Source organism: Octodon degus, unplaced genomic scaffold, assembly GCF_000260255.1.
Source record: "Octodon degus isolate 3935 unplaced genomic scaffold, OctDeg1.0 scaffold00218, whole genome shotgun sequence".
In the NCBI taxonomy this organism is placed as follows: Eukaryota; Metazoa; Chordata; class Mammalia; order Rodentia; family Octodontidae; genus Octodon; species Octodon degus.
The window spans coordinates 1,141,193-1,157,468 of NW_004524794.1; the positions used below are offsets into that span (position 1 = coordinate 1,141,193).

Consider the following 16,276-nt stretch of genomic DNA (forward strand, 5'->3'; position numbering starts at 1 on the left):
GCTAGAGGCACCCCAGAGGCCAGCTGTGAAGATGCGCGGCAGTGACGGTGGTGGCAGGGAAGGACAGGCACAGGCTGCTCACCAGAGGCAGAGTTCTGTCACCACTGGCCGTCCTGACCCCTGATCCTGGCAGTGTCGCTGCCATCACCGGGAGCATCTCATACCTTGCTGCTAATGGGACACCAGCACCAGGGCCGGGAGGGAGCTGGCAGTTGGGAGGGGCCTCAGCAAGGGCTGGGTGTCGGGCATGATTCTGTCCCTCAACTCTGAGCAATGGGAAGTACCTCACAGGTTGACCTAAGTTTACTCCTCAATGAAATGGCAGCGATACAGCTGCTGGGAGGGTGGCTCATGCCCAATGCCCAACGTAGGGTGAGGTGCAGTGGCCGTTGGTTAGCACCATAGCTACCTGCGTCCGGGGCCCTTGTACACACAAGCCATGTGCGCCTCTTACCATTGCCTCTGAGTGCTAGAGGGCTTCCTGGACCCTGCCTTGCAAGAGTGTGCCTGCGTGTAGTGGACTGGAGATGGTACAGAAAGACAGGCAGCGGGACAGAGACAAGGACACAATTGTCATTTTAAAACTGTACTTAATAAAAAATCCTGCAGCTTCAAAACACTATCAAAGTTACCCAAAGTGAGAATTATTTTTCCCTCCCAGGCTTTTCATTCCTAAATTCCTAAGTTAAAATGTAAAACAAAACAAAAGAAAAGAACAGAGCCAGGTATGGTGGTGCCTGCCTGTAAACCCAGCACCCTGGGAGGCTGAGGCAGGAGAATAGCAAGCTGGAGGCCAGCCTAGGCAACTTAGCCAGACCCTGTCTAAAAAAAAAAATGAAATAAGGCTGGGGATATAGCTCAGTGGAGAGGCCCTGGGTTCAATACTCAGTACCACAAAATACAAACAAATCTCTTAAAACCAAAACAAAGCCCTCAAACCCCAGCGTAAATGGCAGAGCTGTCCCAGGGAGGTGAGTTGAAGTCCCTGTCTCCTCTTTGGGGATCTCCTCAGGTGGCGTCTGCTGACACCTGAAAGGAAGCCCCCACCCCACCATCTGTGTCTGAATGCATGGGCCCTGTGACTGTGACCTCAGAATTACATGGAAGGGCTTGCTTGACACGAGGCCAGCCTGGGTTACGTGGATGAGTCCTATAGCCAATGACAAATGTCTTTGAGGGAGACACGGCCACAAGCCAAAGGTCGCCCTGGCCACCAGATGCTGGAAGGGGCAAGGAGGGAATCTCACCTGGAGGCCTGGACTTCTAGCCTCTAGAACAATGAGGCTGAGTTTCTGTTATTTCGAGCGCCCTCTTTGGCTTGAGTGGTAGATGACAGTACCCCAGCACCTTTGCCCACTGCTCTTCTCCCCAGAAGGAAGGCTGTGGGAGCCCCTCCGTTTCTGCGTGCCACCTCCCTGAAAGCCTTTCCTTCCCAGCGTGGAGCGTCCCAGCTGCTTGGCCTCCCCACCTCCTTTCAGGAAAGCTGACCAGATGCCCACGAGTGGAGGGGCAAAGGGACCCGTGTGGAGCCCACCCTGGGTGCGCATTTGCGGTGGTCGCTTTCCAGTGTGGAGGCCCCGGGCAATGCCTGTCCATCCTCAGCCTGTTTCCTCACCTGTGTGTGAGGCACTTCACCAAGGGGTGTGGACCTGGATAAGCCCAAGGGGATCGACTGGGAGCCTGCAGCCCACTCCAGTCCAGGGACCTATGGAGGATTCTTCCCACCTCTTCCAGCTTCTTGGAGCCCCGCTCTGATCCCGGCATCCCTCCAACCCCCAGGGCTGAGCTCTCACAGCTGTTTCTGTGTGTCTCTGTGTCCTCATACCACGCTCTTTCTTTTTGTTTCTTTTTTTGGGGGGGAGGGCAAAGTGTTGCTTTGTGGCACAGGCTGGCTTTCTGCCAACCCCTCAAACACAGTTTTTATTTTGAGTGAAGATATTGCTAAGTGCTCAGCTGTCTAAGCGCCTGCCTGGCTGGACCGTGGGGCTTCCCCAGTCTGGGTGCTGCACTCACTGATCTCTCTTGGGATGGCCAAGGGTAGCTCCCTCATTGTGTCCTGGCTCTAGTGAGTTCAAGGCCACTGAATGACGTAGTGAGACCCTGTCAAGAAAAAAAAAACCAGCAGAGTTAAATGTAGTGTGCTACCTCTTGACCCAGAAATACCACTCCTAGCTTTGCACTCATGAGAAAAGAAAATGTATGGTCACACTGAAACTTGTACACAATGTTCATAGCAGCTTTATTTGTCACATCGTCACATGGAAACAGCACAGATGCCCACCAAGAGGTCTTCAGGGGAAAGAGAGCAGCAGCGTGGCTGCACACGGACTGCAGGGTGAGCCTCAGAAGAACTGTACTGAGGAGAAGCAGCCCCACGTGTGCTGGGCGAGCCCATTTACACGGAGTTCCAGAGATGCACGTTTACTTAGAGTATCAGAAGCAGAGCCGTGCTTGCGGGGGGGGGGGGGGCAAGGCCACTTTGGGAGGACGTGGGCAGTATTCCCTGTCCTGATGGGGATGCTTTTACAGATGTTACACAGCTTACACACATGCCAGCTATCCCATTTCTATCGCGCCTCCACAAAGCTGTCAAGCAAAGGTAAAACCCAGCAGGAGAGCCACATCTGCAGCGGTCTTCAGGCCCAGCCATTGCCAGGTGGGAGGGAGGGACCAAAGCAGGCTTTCCTGAGCCCCAAGGGGCCCCAAGGCTGCCTTGAGCTTGGAGGTGTTCCAGTGAGGATAACCGGCTGTCCTGGCCCTTGTTTTGTGAAGTTGCAGATGCTCCGCGGCTGGCAAAAGCCGAAGCCAGATCCAGCAGCATGCCACGCGGAGCCTGAGAGGAAAGCAGGTGGGCGCCCCAGTTCCCTCCTGTTGGTGTCACTGGGGCCACAGGCTGACACTCGGAGGCATCAGATCTCCGTGTAGCCCTGGTGATCAACAATTCATTTACAACCGCTTCCTTTCCTCAATCATAGGCCAGTTGTTTCATGTTATTAAAGAACTGCTCCTCATCTGGAACCAAATCGAGTCTGGAGTCTGCACGTGGGATTCCAGGCCCTGTACACTTTGCTTCTTATTGATCTTTCAGCTCAGAACTGCTTCTCCCAGCGCACCTCACAGTCTCTGCTCCTCCCTCGCAGCCCAGCCCAAGCTTTTCTCTCGAACCCCCACCACTGGCTTAAGTTTGACGCTCTAGTTGCTCCTTGAAAGAAAAGGCAGGCGGGAGTGATCACCCCGCTGCTCATGAGCAGGAGGCACGGAGCCCCGCTTCTGAGCAGCACAGAAGCAAGAGTCAGTGTTGCTCCCAGGGGCTCCACCTCGGTCCACACAAGGCCCGTAAGTCTGCACTGCGTGCCTCAACGAAAACACAGCTCCTGACGGCCGATAGGCAACCCTAAGTGGATAGGTGCCACGTTCCTCTGAGAACTGACAAACAGAAAAGATCTGCTGCGGCTACCTTCGGTGGCATTTATTCAGGCAAACAGTGTGGAAGCTAGGGCTTTTCAGGGCACTCCAAGGGCATGAGTGTAGCCCCCCGCCCACCCCGTGAGTGCTGTGTGCAGGACATGCCTGCACACAGCCCTTCCTCTGGTGGGGACACGTGGGTACAGGACCTGGCAAATCAAGGTTAAAGCTACAGCTAGCGTGTACACTGGCACACTCGGGACAGCTGCTGACTGCCTGGCTCAGAAAATCTCAGTCATTCACTTCTGAGCAATGAGAGGGGCCTAAGAGGGGCTGTGATGGAGGCCACAGCAGCCTCCTGCTGCTGGCACCTGCCCTGTATGGGGACAGGCCTCCTGCATCTGTGGCAGCTCTAGTGGAGATCGTAGGAGCCTCACAAAATCACAAACTTCCCAATGATGTCCCAGGGACTCCAAGGACACCATCCTAATGCTGCTTTTGCAACTCGAAAAGCCCAGCTTGAGGATATGCCATGCTGCCTCCAGGGGTGGCTGCAGCTGGCTCCGAGAGAGGCAGCACCCAGAATGCTCAGCGCGCAGCTCTCCCTTCACGCATACTTGCTAGTGCCGGCACCATGCTTGGCACAGAGCACACAGGGGCCACACACGACACACAGTTACAGTTGACAAGGCAGGCTGATAGGCATGAAGGCATCCACAGGACACAGGAACAGGGGTCACTAGAGGTGGCTGAGTCAAAAGCAAGTTACAAAAATGCTGGAATGTTCAATAGGCTTTTATATCTGACACATGTGCGTGTGTGTGTGTGTGTGTGTGTGCGCGCGCGCGCGTGTGCACACACAGGCCTGTATGAGATATCTGGAGCCGTCCTGGGGACTGGAGTTCCAAGCAACACCCTCAGAAGGAAGCCTAGCTTTCCCGTCTCCTCACATTCTCCTGGCAGGTGTCCCCAGAAGTGGTCTCAACGATACTGACCACCTGCTTACCCTCAGGCAGCATGAGGGACAAAGCCCTGCTCTCCCTTGGTTATGGAGAGAGCTGGAAGGAGGTGGCCAGGACACTGGGTTGAAAGCACCCAGGCATAGATCGATCTCCTGGGCCTCTGGGGACAGTCCCTTTAGCTAGCTGTGAGCTCTTCCCAGGAGGACACCCCAGGGCTTTCAGTAAAGTGCCATTTGAAGGGCTAAGGGGAAGAGGGGGTTGGATCATGGCAGGGACAAGAAGGGACAGCTTCTCAGACGTGGGCCTGGGATGGCCCCTTCTGCTGCCTGAGGCCTTGTCACTGGATGGGGATCCAGATTCTTACCTAAGGAGTCATCCCTGACAATCTCAAATAGCAAAAATTTCTATTTTCAACTTACGTTATCCCTGAATACAAAGACATTCAAAACGGTGGCACCTCAAGGATTCTAAGAAGTGTCACAAGAAAAGCACTTATCCAGCACTCACATTCAATTAAGTGCCACCTAAATGCAAATTCTAACCTGGGTGGCTTGTCTCCTACTTGCCACTGCCCCAAGGGGGCGCTGCATGAAGGGTAGGAGCAGGAAATTTTAAAGCTTCAGGCACTAGGGGGTGGGAGGGGCACAGAAAGCGCCAAGTGCAGGAAGGAGACCGAAGCCATGAGGGTAGCAGGGGTGTCCACATGGCCACGTCTGGCCCAGAGCCCACTCCTGTGAGGGAACGGAGGGAAAGGAGGCGGCTCTTCTGCTCCCATAGACTGGGTGCAACTCCTCCGACAACCAGCAGGGGTCGCCCGGGAGGCCGAGAGTGCGTGTGCCCCCCCCCCCCCCTAGGAGGACGCAGGGTGCCTGGCACCTTCCCAGGAGAAGCTGGGCGATTCCTGAGCCCCTTCCATTTGTAAGCTCTGAAAGCATTAAAGTGCTTTTAGTATCTTCTACCCGGAAACACTAACAACTCTTAGGGGGAGGCAAAGAGTCCCACCCCAGGAGAGAGGACATGGGCGGCCCATCCCTCTGTAAACTCTAAGTAGCGTCCCTTCGCACAGCAGGCGGCAGGCACACCTACGGGCCAGTGACTCTGTAGGACACACATCTGCCCAGACCCGCCATGCGCACGGCCTGTGCACACGCGGGTGCCCGGCGGTAGCCACGTGACAGCGGGGGTGGAGGAGCATAGCTATGATCAGCCGCATTGTTAAGGACTTGAGAAAGCGAGGGAAGGGGTGCTCGGTCTCCAGCCTGCACTGCCTTAGGGGGACGCTGAGGCCCACGGCCCTCAGGAAGGCCGTGCTCCCCCTCGGACTCACTGCCCCGTTGCTCGGCCTCAGGGCGAGGCTGGATCCTGTGGCTTCGCAGGACCCAGGACGCTGGCATGGGGGCCGTCGTCCCCTGCGACGGGCTGAGCCTGGGCACCGTGGCGGCGCGATTTCTCACGGTGGGTGCGCCGCAGGCCACGCAGCTGCGCCTTGCTCTCGACGCTCGGCTCGCAGTGCTCACAGGCGTGCTGCCCCGGGCTTTCCCAGGCCTCGCTAGAGCTGCTCTCGCTAGAGCTGCTCAAACAGCTGTGCGGGGAAAGGGCCCCGCGGGGCCCCGGGCGGCGCTCCAGCAGGAGCATGCAGCCTCGCCGGGGGCCCCTGTCGCAGCCGCCGCGCCGGGTGGGCTGCACGTCGCCGTGCACCGCCTGGTGCTTGAAGAGACTGGCCCGGCGGCCGAAGGCCTTGCCGCACTCGCTGCACTCGTACGGCCTCTCGCCGCTGTGCACCCGCTGGTGCTGGCTGAGGCCCGAGCGGCCGCGGAAGGCCTTGCCGCACGCCCCGCAAGCGAAGGGCTTGGCGTCGATGTGCACACGCTGGTGGTGGATGAGCTGCGAGATGCCCGTGAAGGCCTTGGGGCACCGGTCGCACAAGTAGGGCTTCTGGCCGCTGTGCGTGCGCTCGTGCTCGATGAGGTTGGAGCTGCGGCTGAAGGCCTTGCCGCAGTGGACGCACTCGTAGGGCTTCTCGCCGCTGTGGATGCGCTCGTGCTCGAGCAGCGCGAAGCTGCGCCGGAACAGCTTCCCGCACTCGGCGCAGGAGAAGGGCTTCTCGTCGCTGTGGATGATCTGGTGCTTGACGAGGTTGGAGCTCCGCGTGAAGGTCTGGCCGCACTCGGCGCACGCGTAGGGCTTCTCGCCGCTGTGGATGCGCTCGTGCTCGAGCAGGGCAAAGCTGCGCCGGAACCGCTTCCCGCACTCCCCGCACGCGTAGGGCTTCTCCCCGCTGTGCACGATGCGGTGCTTGATGAGGTTGGAGCTGCGGCTGAAGCACTTCCCGCACTGCTGGCACAGGTACCGCTTCTCAGGGCCCCTGGGCCGCTGTGGCCTCGGAGCAGGACGGCAGCCCTGGGGACTCCTCTGTGCAGCCCTGGAGTCACCCTGCCGCCTGGCCCTCCTTGCCGCCCTGGGGCACTGTATCCTACCACCTGCAAAGACAGATAAGGCCAACCGATGTCACTGCTTCTGGGGTCCCTCGTGCACGTTTGGCTCTGTGTACCCTTACACTGGGCAGGAACAAGGTGACCCCAAGCAGAAGAGTGCCAGGCAGGCAGCTGGGAGTGCAGGTGGGGAAGTGGGGTGACCCGGAAAGGGCAGGGTGTGTGTGGGTCCCACCCACAGGAGGCCAGCCTGGCGGCTCACTCACCTGCCTTCGAGTGGAGGTTGGCCACCCACGGCCCTGCCCCTCGCTCCAGCTGGGCCACCAGGTAAGGCTTGGAGGAGGCGAGTCCTGTGCCGGGAAATGACCAAGGACAGAGTCACCCCTGAGCACACTGCAGTCCTCACAGCCTCAGGTGACAGATAGAGCAGAAAGGACTCTGGAAAAGTGCCCTTGGGCAGGTCCAGGGAAAAGCCACCCCCAGCCCCATGCCCAGAAGCCACCTGAGGAGGAGAGACGCCGTCACCTGCCTGTGAGGGCCAGCAAGAGCCCAGGATGGAGACAGCCCTTTGCCGTGGGCTCGGCCACAGAGGGCACGAGGAGAGCTGCTTTAGATGTGACGCTCACTCCCCGGGGGCCTGAACCTGGCATGTGCACCATACTGGCTGCCTGCTGGGAAAGGTGGGTTCCTGGGGTCCGCTCAGTGCTCACGCACAGCAGAGTGGAGGCGGTGTCACCTTCACTCCAGAGCTCTGGCCTGTGACCCTCGTTAAGCGGCAGGATGGGCTCCCCTTCTGGGAGTCCTAAAGATGGGAGGCTGGACACGTGTTGGCGAGGGAGGGGAAAGCTGCCCACCCTTCCAGAGTGCTCAGCTCCATACAGTGAATGAATGTTGTTTGTTTGCTTTGAGACAGGATTTCGCTGTGTAGTTCATGATGGCTTTGAACTCACTATGTAGCCCAGGCTAGCCTTTAATTCATAGTGATCATCCTGCCTCAGCCTCCTGAGTGCTGGGATGACAGCTGTGCACCACCACTCCCAGCTACAAGGCCCAATTGTTGCAAAAACAATCTAGGTCTGACATAATACATTTAAATATTCTAGTATAGCTGGCATGGTGGTGCATGCCTGCCATTCTCTGGCATGGGGAGGCTGAGGCAGGAGGTTGGGAGGATAAGTGTGAATTTGAGGAGACCTTGAGTCCTCTCTCTCTCTCTCTCTCTCTCTCTCTATATATATATATATATATATATATATATATATATATATATATATATATATATATACACACACACACAGACACACATGCACACACACATATATATATTTCAGGAAAAGAAAAACTTGAATAAAAATTTTAAATACTAAATTTATTGAGCAACCATGAGATTAATACACATTACAGTCATAAGAGGTGCTCAATGTGGTGGCTGTTGGCTTCCAGACATTTATTGGCGTGGCGAACGGCTGCTTGGGTAACCCTGGTCACTGAGATGGCTGCACATGTGCTTCTAGTTTGTTTTCTAAGGGCCTGCAGTGTAGTAGGTTTTCTGTGATATACGACATCCTCTAGAGTCCCCCATAGGGCAAAGCATTACAATGTTTATACAAGTTTTTCTTTTCATGAAGTGTGTACACACTTTCCATGGGGCTCTGTGTGTATGTGAGCATGTACGTATGCGTTTATCTGCATCTATATCTGCATCTAATATCTATATCTATATATTATGTAGGCATTTATCCCACTATAGTTGACACCTGTCTTTTAAATAAAAAGAGATTTGTTCAATCCACAATTTCATATGCAAAATTAGTATAGGCCCACACATCTACCCTACCATGTACAGAGCCCAACCAGCTGCCATTAGCTGAAAACTCTTCCTGACACGACAGTGGCCCCACAAGATTTCCAGGCTGATGGAGTGAGGGGTTTATGCTTGAGCTCAGTGTAATTGACAAAGCAGGAAACTCAGAAATAAATGGAGCCCAGACTTAAAGGCGGGCTGAGTATGTGCACACGGGTCACTTACCCAGCGATGCCAAGTTCCTGTAGTTCTCTAACATCACCTGTTTGTAGAGCGCTTTTTGTTTGAAGTCCAGAAATTTCCATTCTGCCTTTGTGAAGTACACAGACACGTCCTCAAAAGATACTGGTGCCTACAAAAGGACATTCCTTTTTAGTTTTCTTGGGTCTTTTAGAGACAGGGTCTTGCTGTGCAGTTCAGGCTGGCCTTGAGCTCACCCTGTGACCCAGGCTGGTCTTGAACTTATGACAATCCTCCCACCTCAGCCTCCCAAGTACTAGGATTACAGGCTTGTATCACCACGCTTGGTTTAAGCTCTGGGTCCCCAGGGGAACTAGTGGCCATGAGACACGGCAGGCCCCGGCCCTCGGGAGAGCCATGTAGTGGTAGGGAAGAGGGTCTGGGAGGCCACTCACCTTGGGCCTCGCCCTCAGGAGGATGGCTGCCATCGCCTGCAGACACCCTGGGGAAGCAGAAAAGAGTCAGAAGCAGCCAGCCAGGCCAGCTTGGTGAATGGCTTTTCCCTGGGGGTCCCAGCTCAGCACCCCCATGGCCCCCTGAGTCCTGGCCTCCATGCTGGGACAGCTGATGGGCTCTGGCCATCCTGTAGCCTGGGTGCTGACCACCCCTTCTCCTGGGTGCTTCCCTGGGCCTGCTGTGAGGAACAAAGCTTGCTCACTGGGGGCTGGAACCCAGAGGGGCACAGAGCCTTGAGCCCCCTGCCACTCCCCACCCAGCTTCTGGGGGTCACTAGCTGTCACTCTGTGTGCCTGGCCCAAATTCCCGTTGTCTAGTAGGACACTGGTCCAGGGTGAGGTCTGAGCTCAGCTTATTTCAGTGCCTGCAAAGACCCCATTGCCGGTGGGGCTGCCCTCGGCACAGCCTTGAGGCCACAGTGCAGCCCCCTGCACGGAGGATTCCCAAGCCCCCTCTTTCTGGAGCAACCAGTCAGGATCCCACATCCACTTTTCCCACCAGGCCTCCCTGACCCATTTCCAGGAAGCCTATTTTTCTCGCCTTCGTTTTTTCTCACTTCTTTCTCTTCTCAGCTCTCTATCTGCCCAGCATCCCTAAGGCCAGCTTTCTAGCCTTTCCTCAAAGCTCCATTGCCAGCCAACCCCTTCCCTTGGGTCTGAGTTCCTATGGATGAGTCCAGGCACACATGTGCAGAAGAGCAGCTGGCAAGATGCCCAGGGAAGGAGGGGCCTACAGGAAGGTCAGGGTGCTCTGTGAGGGGAGGACACTGGCCAATGGGCAGGCCAAGGGCACGTACCCTGGCCTTCAGGCAGTGCTGAGCTTGAAGTTCATGATGCTAAAAATGAGAGACTGGGTCCAGAAGATGGGACCAAATGGGCCCAGCAGGGAGTTGGGCCCACACAAAAAGCAGGAGTGTGGACTAGACAAAGTGGACAAAGGCCATCTTGGCCTCAGACTTTGCCACATCCCTCCCTAGTGTCAGATACAGCACAAGGAATGTTTCCCCAAAAATGTTTCTGTCCAGTGGTAGATCAACAACAGTAAAGTCCCGGATGCAGAAGTAGAGCGAGCAGGCCACAGCTGCTGGGCAAGTGGCTCAAGGGAGTGCTAACTCTTGTCCTGATGGGAGACTACACCTTGTTCATGCCAACGGCAAAGCTGCAGGAGAGAGTGGGGGGACAGGGCCCTGAGCATGAAACAGTTGTCATAGACATCGGGCATTTAAATTGCCCCAAATCCCTTATGGATTGTGGTGACCAGAAATTGTCACACTTCTGGGGCAGAAGTTTATATGAAACAGAAAAATGGGTCCCTGGGCTGTGGAATGGATCCTAGAGCCATTTGGTGAAAGATGGAGGGAGAATAGGACATCACACATCACTGTATCACACACTGGTCCTTTAATGGTCACACATGAGGAGCCCATCCTGACCATGGGGCAGAGGGTGGGACAGATGACAGGAGCATGGCAACTATGCAGCCTGCAGGGCTGTGCTGGTGCGCGTGCACTGGGTGGAGGATGGCGCTGGTGAGTGGAAGAAAGCGTCCTCTTGAAATGCACCCTGCGGCATGTGAGGTGGAAATGACATGCAACTCCCTCGAAACGTCCCAGGAAAATCCAAACATTCAGCCGGGAAGAAGGGTCAACAGGCAGAGTGACCTGGGTGTCTACCGGTCTGCCCCACCCCGGCAGCAGCTGCTATGACGCAGATCCCAAGACTCCGCCACCCGAAGGCCTGCGCTGAGGGCTCACTCCCGGGAATGGTGCTGGAGAGGCTTCTGGGTCCCTGAGGGCCGGCCTGCTTTCCTCTCTGCCATCCCTGCGCCATGTCCCAACATCTGCCTGTGCCCTGCTGACTGGCCACAGGCCCAAGGTACGAGGCCGATGGGCCACAGGCTGAGTGTGCCCAACCTCTCTTTGCTTGGTGATTGTCTCAGGAAGTTTGTTGCAGTGACAGAGAGGCGACTAACAGTGCTCACGGTGGAAAGAAGAAAGCTCTGGAAACCATCTGGGTTTTCTCCTTCATGAGCTAAGCCTAGAATCCAACATGACCCAGCGATTGTACTCCTGGACATACACTCAGAAGACCTGAAAACAGGTGTTCCCACAAACATGTGCACACCCACATTCACATGGATGTGCATGTGTTTTGCCACCCCACTCAGCATTGGTCACAGTAGCCAAGAGGTGCAAACAGCCCAAATGTCCATCTCAGAAGAACAGAGGAACCAAGCGTGGTGTATGTATACAGTGGGATATTATTTGGCCACAAAAAGGAAGGCATTTGTAACACAGGCTCCAGTGTGGATGAATCCTAAGGATATTTCACTCAAGTTAAAAAATCCAGACACAGACACAAAAGGCCACATCTTGTAGGATCCGATTTGTGTGACGTAACATGTTTCACAAGAGCTGCTTTGACCTAGCTTTCCTGTTGGGGCTGAAGTCTCCCTTGCTCCTGTCCTTTGTAGGCAGTTTGCTGGGCCCCCATTCCCGTTTCCCGTGTCTGGGCCACAGTCCTGGGCCTACTAAACACACAGCCATTTGACTCCTTACTAGACCCCGTACTCCCAGACCTCGGTTCCCAGATAAGGGGCAGCTCCTAAATGCCAGGGCCCATGACATTGTTCACGCATGCCATTCCACTCACCGGTTGTGCATAAGTTGTCCTTATAGCTCCAGCTTTCCGTCACCCTGTCCTCAGAGCAACCCCTTGCATGGCCTCACAGTGTTGCTGGTCGGAGGTACAAGTACCAAGAGCTCTGCCATTTGGGCATGTCAGGTCACTGCACAGTGGGCAGCCACCCCCAAGCCCCTTTAAATCTTAGAAAATATACACCATGTCCAGAAAAGAGAAATCCTTCATGCCCAAAGCCCACCAGCAGTGGAGGGCATGGCGGACCCTGGTGATTGCTGAGAGGGAGGAAATTTCTCAGCTGGATCAAGGTGGTGGCTGCAAACGCCTGGTCTCCCACCAAGACATGTGATCCCCAAAGAGTCAGGCTGCCCTGTGGGTGCCACTGTAGTTGCAGACAGACATGGCGTGGGAGAGAGGAGACGCAGCAGAGGGGTGGTGGTACACAGCAGGGTCTGCGCTGAGACCACTCCTGAAAGCCAGCTTTAATGGTAACTCCTGCCAGGACAGCCCCCAAGGCTGGCAGCCCCTGAGTGCACAAGGGAAGGAGGGGGAGCGGCTGCCTCCACCAATCAGACCAGACTGGCAAGATCCCTGGGCCCTTATGGGAACCCAGATCCCAGGTCAGGCTGAAGGATGAGCTGGACTCGAAGCTCCAGCTTTCAGCAACCTGCTGCTGGGCACATGGGGGTGAGGGGCTCTGAGACTGCTCCCTGGGAGAAGCCAGCAAGGCCCACCGGCCAGGGTAGCCCTCAGCGCAGGCCTAGCTCACAGGGGGTTGACATGTCTGGTGATCTCAGTGCCAAGAGTGGGGAGGGGATGAAGCGGGGAAGAAGCGCGCCCACAAGCGAGCCAAAGGAGAGCTCGTCTGTCTGTGCGCCTTGGTGCCATCCTGCTTGAGGACCACTAGGTGGGGCGCGTTCCCCAGGAAAAAAAAAGCCAGAAATCAAACAACGTCAGGACAGCCATCTGGATCCTGGCCTTGGGGATCAGGAATTGGGGCCCTTTCTGAGGACAGGAACAGATGGGCAGGGTCATTTTGGGTGAAAATTCCTCTGGGGTACAGCACCTTGAGACCCAGATGCTTCTCCTGCCCAGGCGCCCATAGGCCTTGTCACCCACCATCTCCTGGTGGATGGCATGGGAATGAGTCCCCTGCAGGTCCCCTCAGCCCACCCAGGACTGGGCAGGCCCCCTGGGAGCTTCTTGCACTGCTGTCTCCTGGCCTTGTCCTCTGGGGACAGGCGCTGACCTAGACTTACAGAGGGCTGAGCACGATGCTTGCTGAAGGCCCCTCCTTCCCACCGGTGGGCTGGTCCTTTCTGGAATGCCCACATCAGTGGGAGGAAAGCTGCGGGCCCTTCTGGACCTCACCCAGCCCTGCCCTGCCCTCTGCTCCTGCAGTTCTGGCTTCCAAGGAGCCAGGCTGCTCCTGCCTCAGGGCCTTGGCACAGCTATTCTCTCTGCCTGGAATGTGCTTCCAAAACATTAGCACATGCTGCGCTCTTCTGCCAACTTCAAGTGTTTGCAGAAACGGAGCCTTTGAAATGAGATCTATTCTAAGTGTACTACTTGACGTGTAACTGGACCTGCTTTCCCTGCCTTTCCCCACCTTCTGACATATTCTCTAATTTCTCATGTCAAACTGTTTATTGCCTGTGCTTTGCCACGAGAGCTAGACGCACTGAGCACATTTTTGCTGCCCGTCCCTTGATAGACCTGCGATGTCAGCAGCAACACAGTGCCCAGCCAGCGCTGGGCACACACTGAGCGGACTGAACCAGTGGGAAGTCTCCCTGCACGGAAGGCTTGTTCCGTCGCGCCCTGCCCGCCTTCCATCCCGCCCCGCTTGAGCTTTGCCTTTCCTGGCTGTGCGGGGCCATGTCCCACACGCATCAGCCTGGCTCAGAGGGCCACCACCCTAACCCTGATCACAGCCACAGGGGCACAACGTGGGGGCACCATCAGGGCCTGCCCCTGTGATAGTTGGCCGGGTGACACTGGGTGACAGTGCCATGATCACACAACGCCAACTTGCCCAACGTTCCCACACTCGGAGGTGCAAAATCCCAACTTCCCTGGGGCATCGGGATGGGCTGCTCCGTGCCAGCCCAGGATTAGTGCCTGAAAACCAACCAGAGGAGAGCGACTGGCAAGCTGGGGCTGCGCGCACTCCCGGTGCTGGCCCTGCAGGCCTTCTTTCCAGGCACGCCCAGAGCCAGCGTAGCTGCTCTGCGCCTGCCTCCCAGGGAGTCCTCAACTGGTTGCCACTGTCGCTGCTCCGCTGCTCCGTGGATGTCCAGGCCACCTGTGCCCACCATTCCGCGCCCCTGCCGAGAGGGGCTCCCTGCATCCCCACAGGCCGGCGTACCTTGGTTACTCGCGAGCGCGACCCGGTGCTGTCGGCCTCCCCTCCTGCCCACAGCAGGCCCGAGGCCAAGGCCACCGCCTCCGAGAAGCCCTCCGGAGGCGGCGTCCCAGGAAGCTGGCGGGATGGAGGTTCCCAGCCGGTCCGGGCCTCGAGTCTGGCGCTGCTTGGGAGGCCGTGCTGCGCCTCTGTCCGTAGATCACGCTGGCCGCGCTGCGGAGCAGGACCGCGAGCGGGCGGGGCTGGGGCGGCTGCGGCGTGGGAACCCGGCGCTGGGAGGAGGGGTACAGAGCATGCGCGGCTCGGCCTGAGGGCGGCCCGGCCCGCGCCAGCCCCACGGAGACTTCTGGCTTTGCTTTCCACGCACCCCGGGGACACTTCCGCCTCCCATCTGCACTGCTCTGGGACTCCGCCTCAGGCTGGGGGTCTCAGTGGTCTCCTCACTGCAGTCCCTGAAGGGGCCAGAGGGAGGGGTCAGAGTTGACCGAGCACTTCCCTTGGGCCGTGCCCCTAGAGATTACCACCATCCTGGCTTCTGTCTATCTGCCAGGAGCCCAAGTGGCCCAGCTATGGGCCGATAAAGCACCAGCTTGCATATGTGGATGTGAACCGGGCCATGGGGGATGGATAGAGCTGGAGATGGGTGAGGGGCCCGGAATTGTAAGAAAAAAAAGACCTAGGTGCAAGGCTTTGGGCCGAGGAAGCCAGGGTGCAAAGATGGGCTTTCTTGTCACTTTCTGACAGATGGCTATCCCAGGTGATCTAGGATGGAATCGCTGGGCTGTGTGGATAATGAGAAGCTCCTTGAAGGAAAGCAAGGTGGAGGAAAAAGCCTCCAAGAAAGATAATGAGAAACAGCCTCCTTGCCCATCCCTGCCTGCCCTCCAGCCCCGGCTGCAGAAGGGAGTGCCAGGTGACCACTGAGCTGCACCTTCCTTTAAACTCCCTAGGCTTTCACCTGGTGCTCAGGGAGCCCTGGGCCTGGCCAGCACAGCCTGGCTCTCAGCACAGAGCCCCAGTGGGGGGTAGGACTGGGGAGCCCCTCAGCAGGCTTCTTTCCAGCTGGCTTTGGGGAACTTGACTCCGAGCTTTCGGCCCTGCCCTGCAGCAGAGGCGGGGAGGTCACCAGGGGCCTCAAGCTCCAGGCTCTGGTGCCTGAAGGGTCTCCTTGTCCAGGCCCAGGCCTAGGCTCCTGAGGTACGGTGGGGTGAGGGGTCCCTTAAAGGTGGTCCACATTCCCACACTCAGGCCCCTTGTAGGACAGGGGCCCTTATACGACCAGGCTCTTTGCAGACAGAGCTGAGGGAAGGATGTGGAGGGGAGACACCCAACTTTGTGCATGTGGCCATAACCCAAGGACAGTCGACCCCTAAGGAGAGAAGAGAGCCACGCAGGCGGAAAAGCCCGTGAGGCCGGGTCCCAGCCAAGGGAGCAGAGCCCCCAGGCTGCAAAAAGAGAGAGGAGAGGTCCTGGGGAGGCGCCCGCACCTTGTCGTCACACTCTGGCCTGCAGGATGACAGGGACAGTAAAGCCCTGTTAGAAGCAAGGGGCTGCTTGCTGCACACCGAGCCCTGGAAAGGCGGTTGTTGGAGAGCCCGCACAGAGCTCATGCCAGCACAGCTCTGGAAGCTGGAGTGGGGCCCGTGTGATTACTGTCTGTGGCCCCCTGGGGTGACCCTGCGGCTCTGCTGTGGCCGGTCTGCAGCACCTATCAGCATCTGTCACAACTGAAGCCAAACCAAAGAGACATGGACAAAGCCACAGCTCTATGGAGTGAATAGGCCCATTCTAGAAGCTGTTTGTTGTTTGAACAGGGAAAATTTCAGACCTGTGCGCTATGGGTGCCACTATGTTCACAGGTATCAGCATATATAGTGAGTTAGGGTGAAAATCCTACCAATTACCTGCTAGTTTCAAAAACCTGCTGAAGATTCTCAGGATCATTGCCTTACCATCCTGTGCATATAAATGTA

The 16,276-nt window shown here is 56.9% G+C and overlaps 1 protein-coding gene across 1 annotated transcript; it reads right to left on the bottom strand.

Moving 5' to 3' along the window:
• Nucleotides 1-5,689: 5,689 nt before the first annotated feature.
• Zfp92 (ZFP92 zinc finger protein) lies at nt 5,690-14,453 on the bottom strand. Its single transcript, XM_023705388.1, has 5 exons — nt 14,307-14,453; nt 9,239-9,285; nt 8,829-8,955; nt 7,066-7,149; nt 5,690-6,847 (listed from the first exon to the last, which is right to left on the bottom strand). Exons 2-5 carry the CDS (start codon nt 9,269-9,271, stop codon nt 5,712-5,714), a joined length of 1,380 nt encoding a protein of 459 aa, XP_023561156.1. The 5' UTR covers nt 9,272-9,285; nt 14,307-14,453; the 3' UTR covers nt 5,690-5,711.
• Between the last annotated feature and the right edge of the window lie 1,823 nt (nt 14,454-16,276).

Bases quoted from the DNA above. Each gene is read 5' to 3' on its own strand.
- Zfp92 (XM_023705388.1), bottom strand. From the start codon at position 9,271: ATGGCAGCCATCCTCCTGAGGGCGAGGCCCAAG. The intron at 7,150-8,828 runs GTAAGTGACCCG...TTCCCGGCACAG, and splicing joins CAGGAACTTGGCATCGCTGG to GACTCGCCTCCTCCAAGCCT. The intron at 6,848-7,065 runs GTGAGTGAGCCG...CTGTCTTTGCAG, and splicing joins CAACCTCCACTCGAAGGCAG to GTGGTAGGATACAGTGCCCC.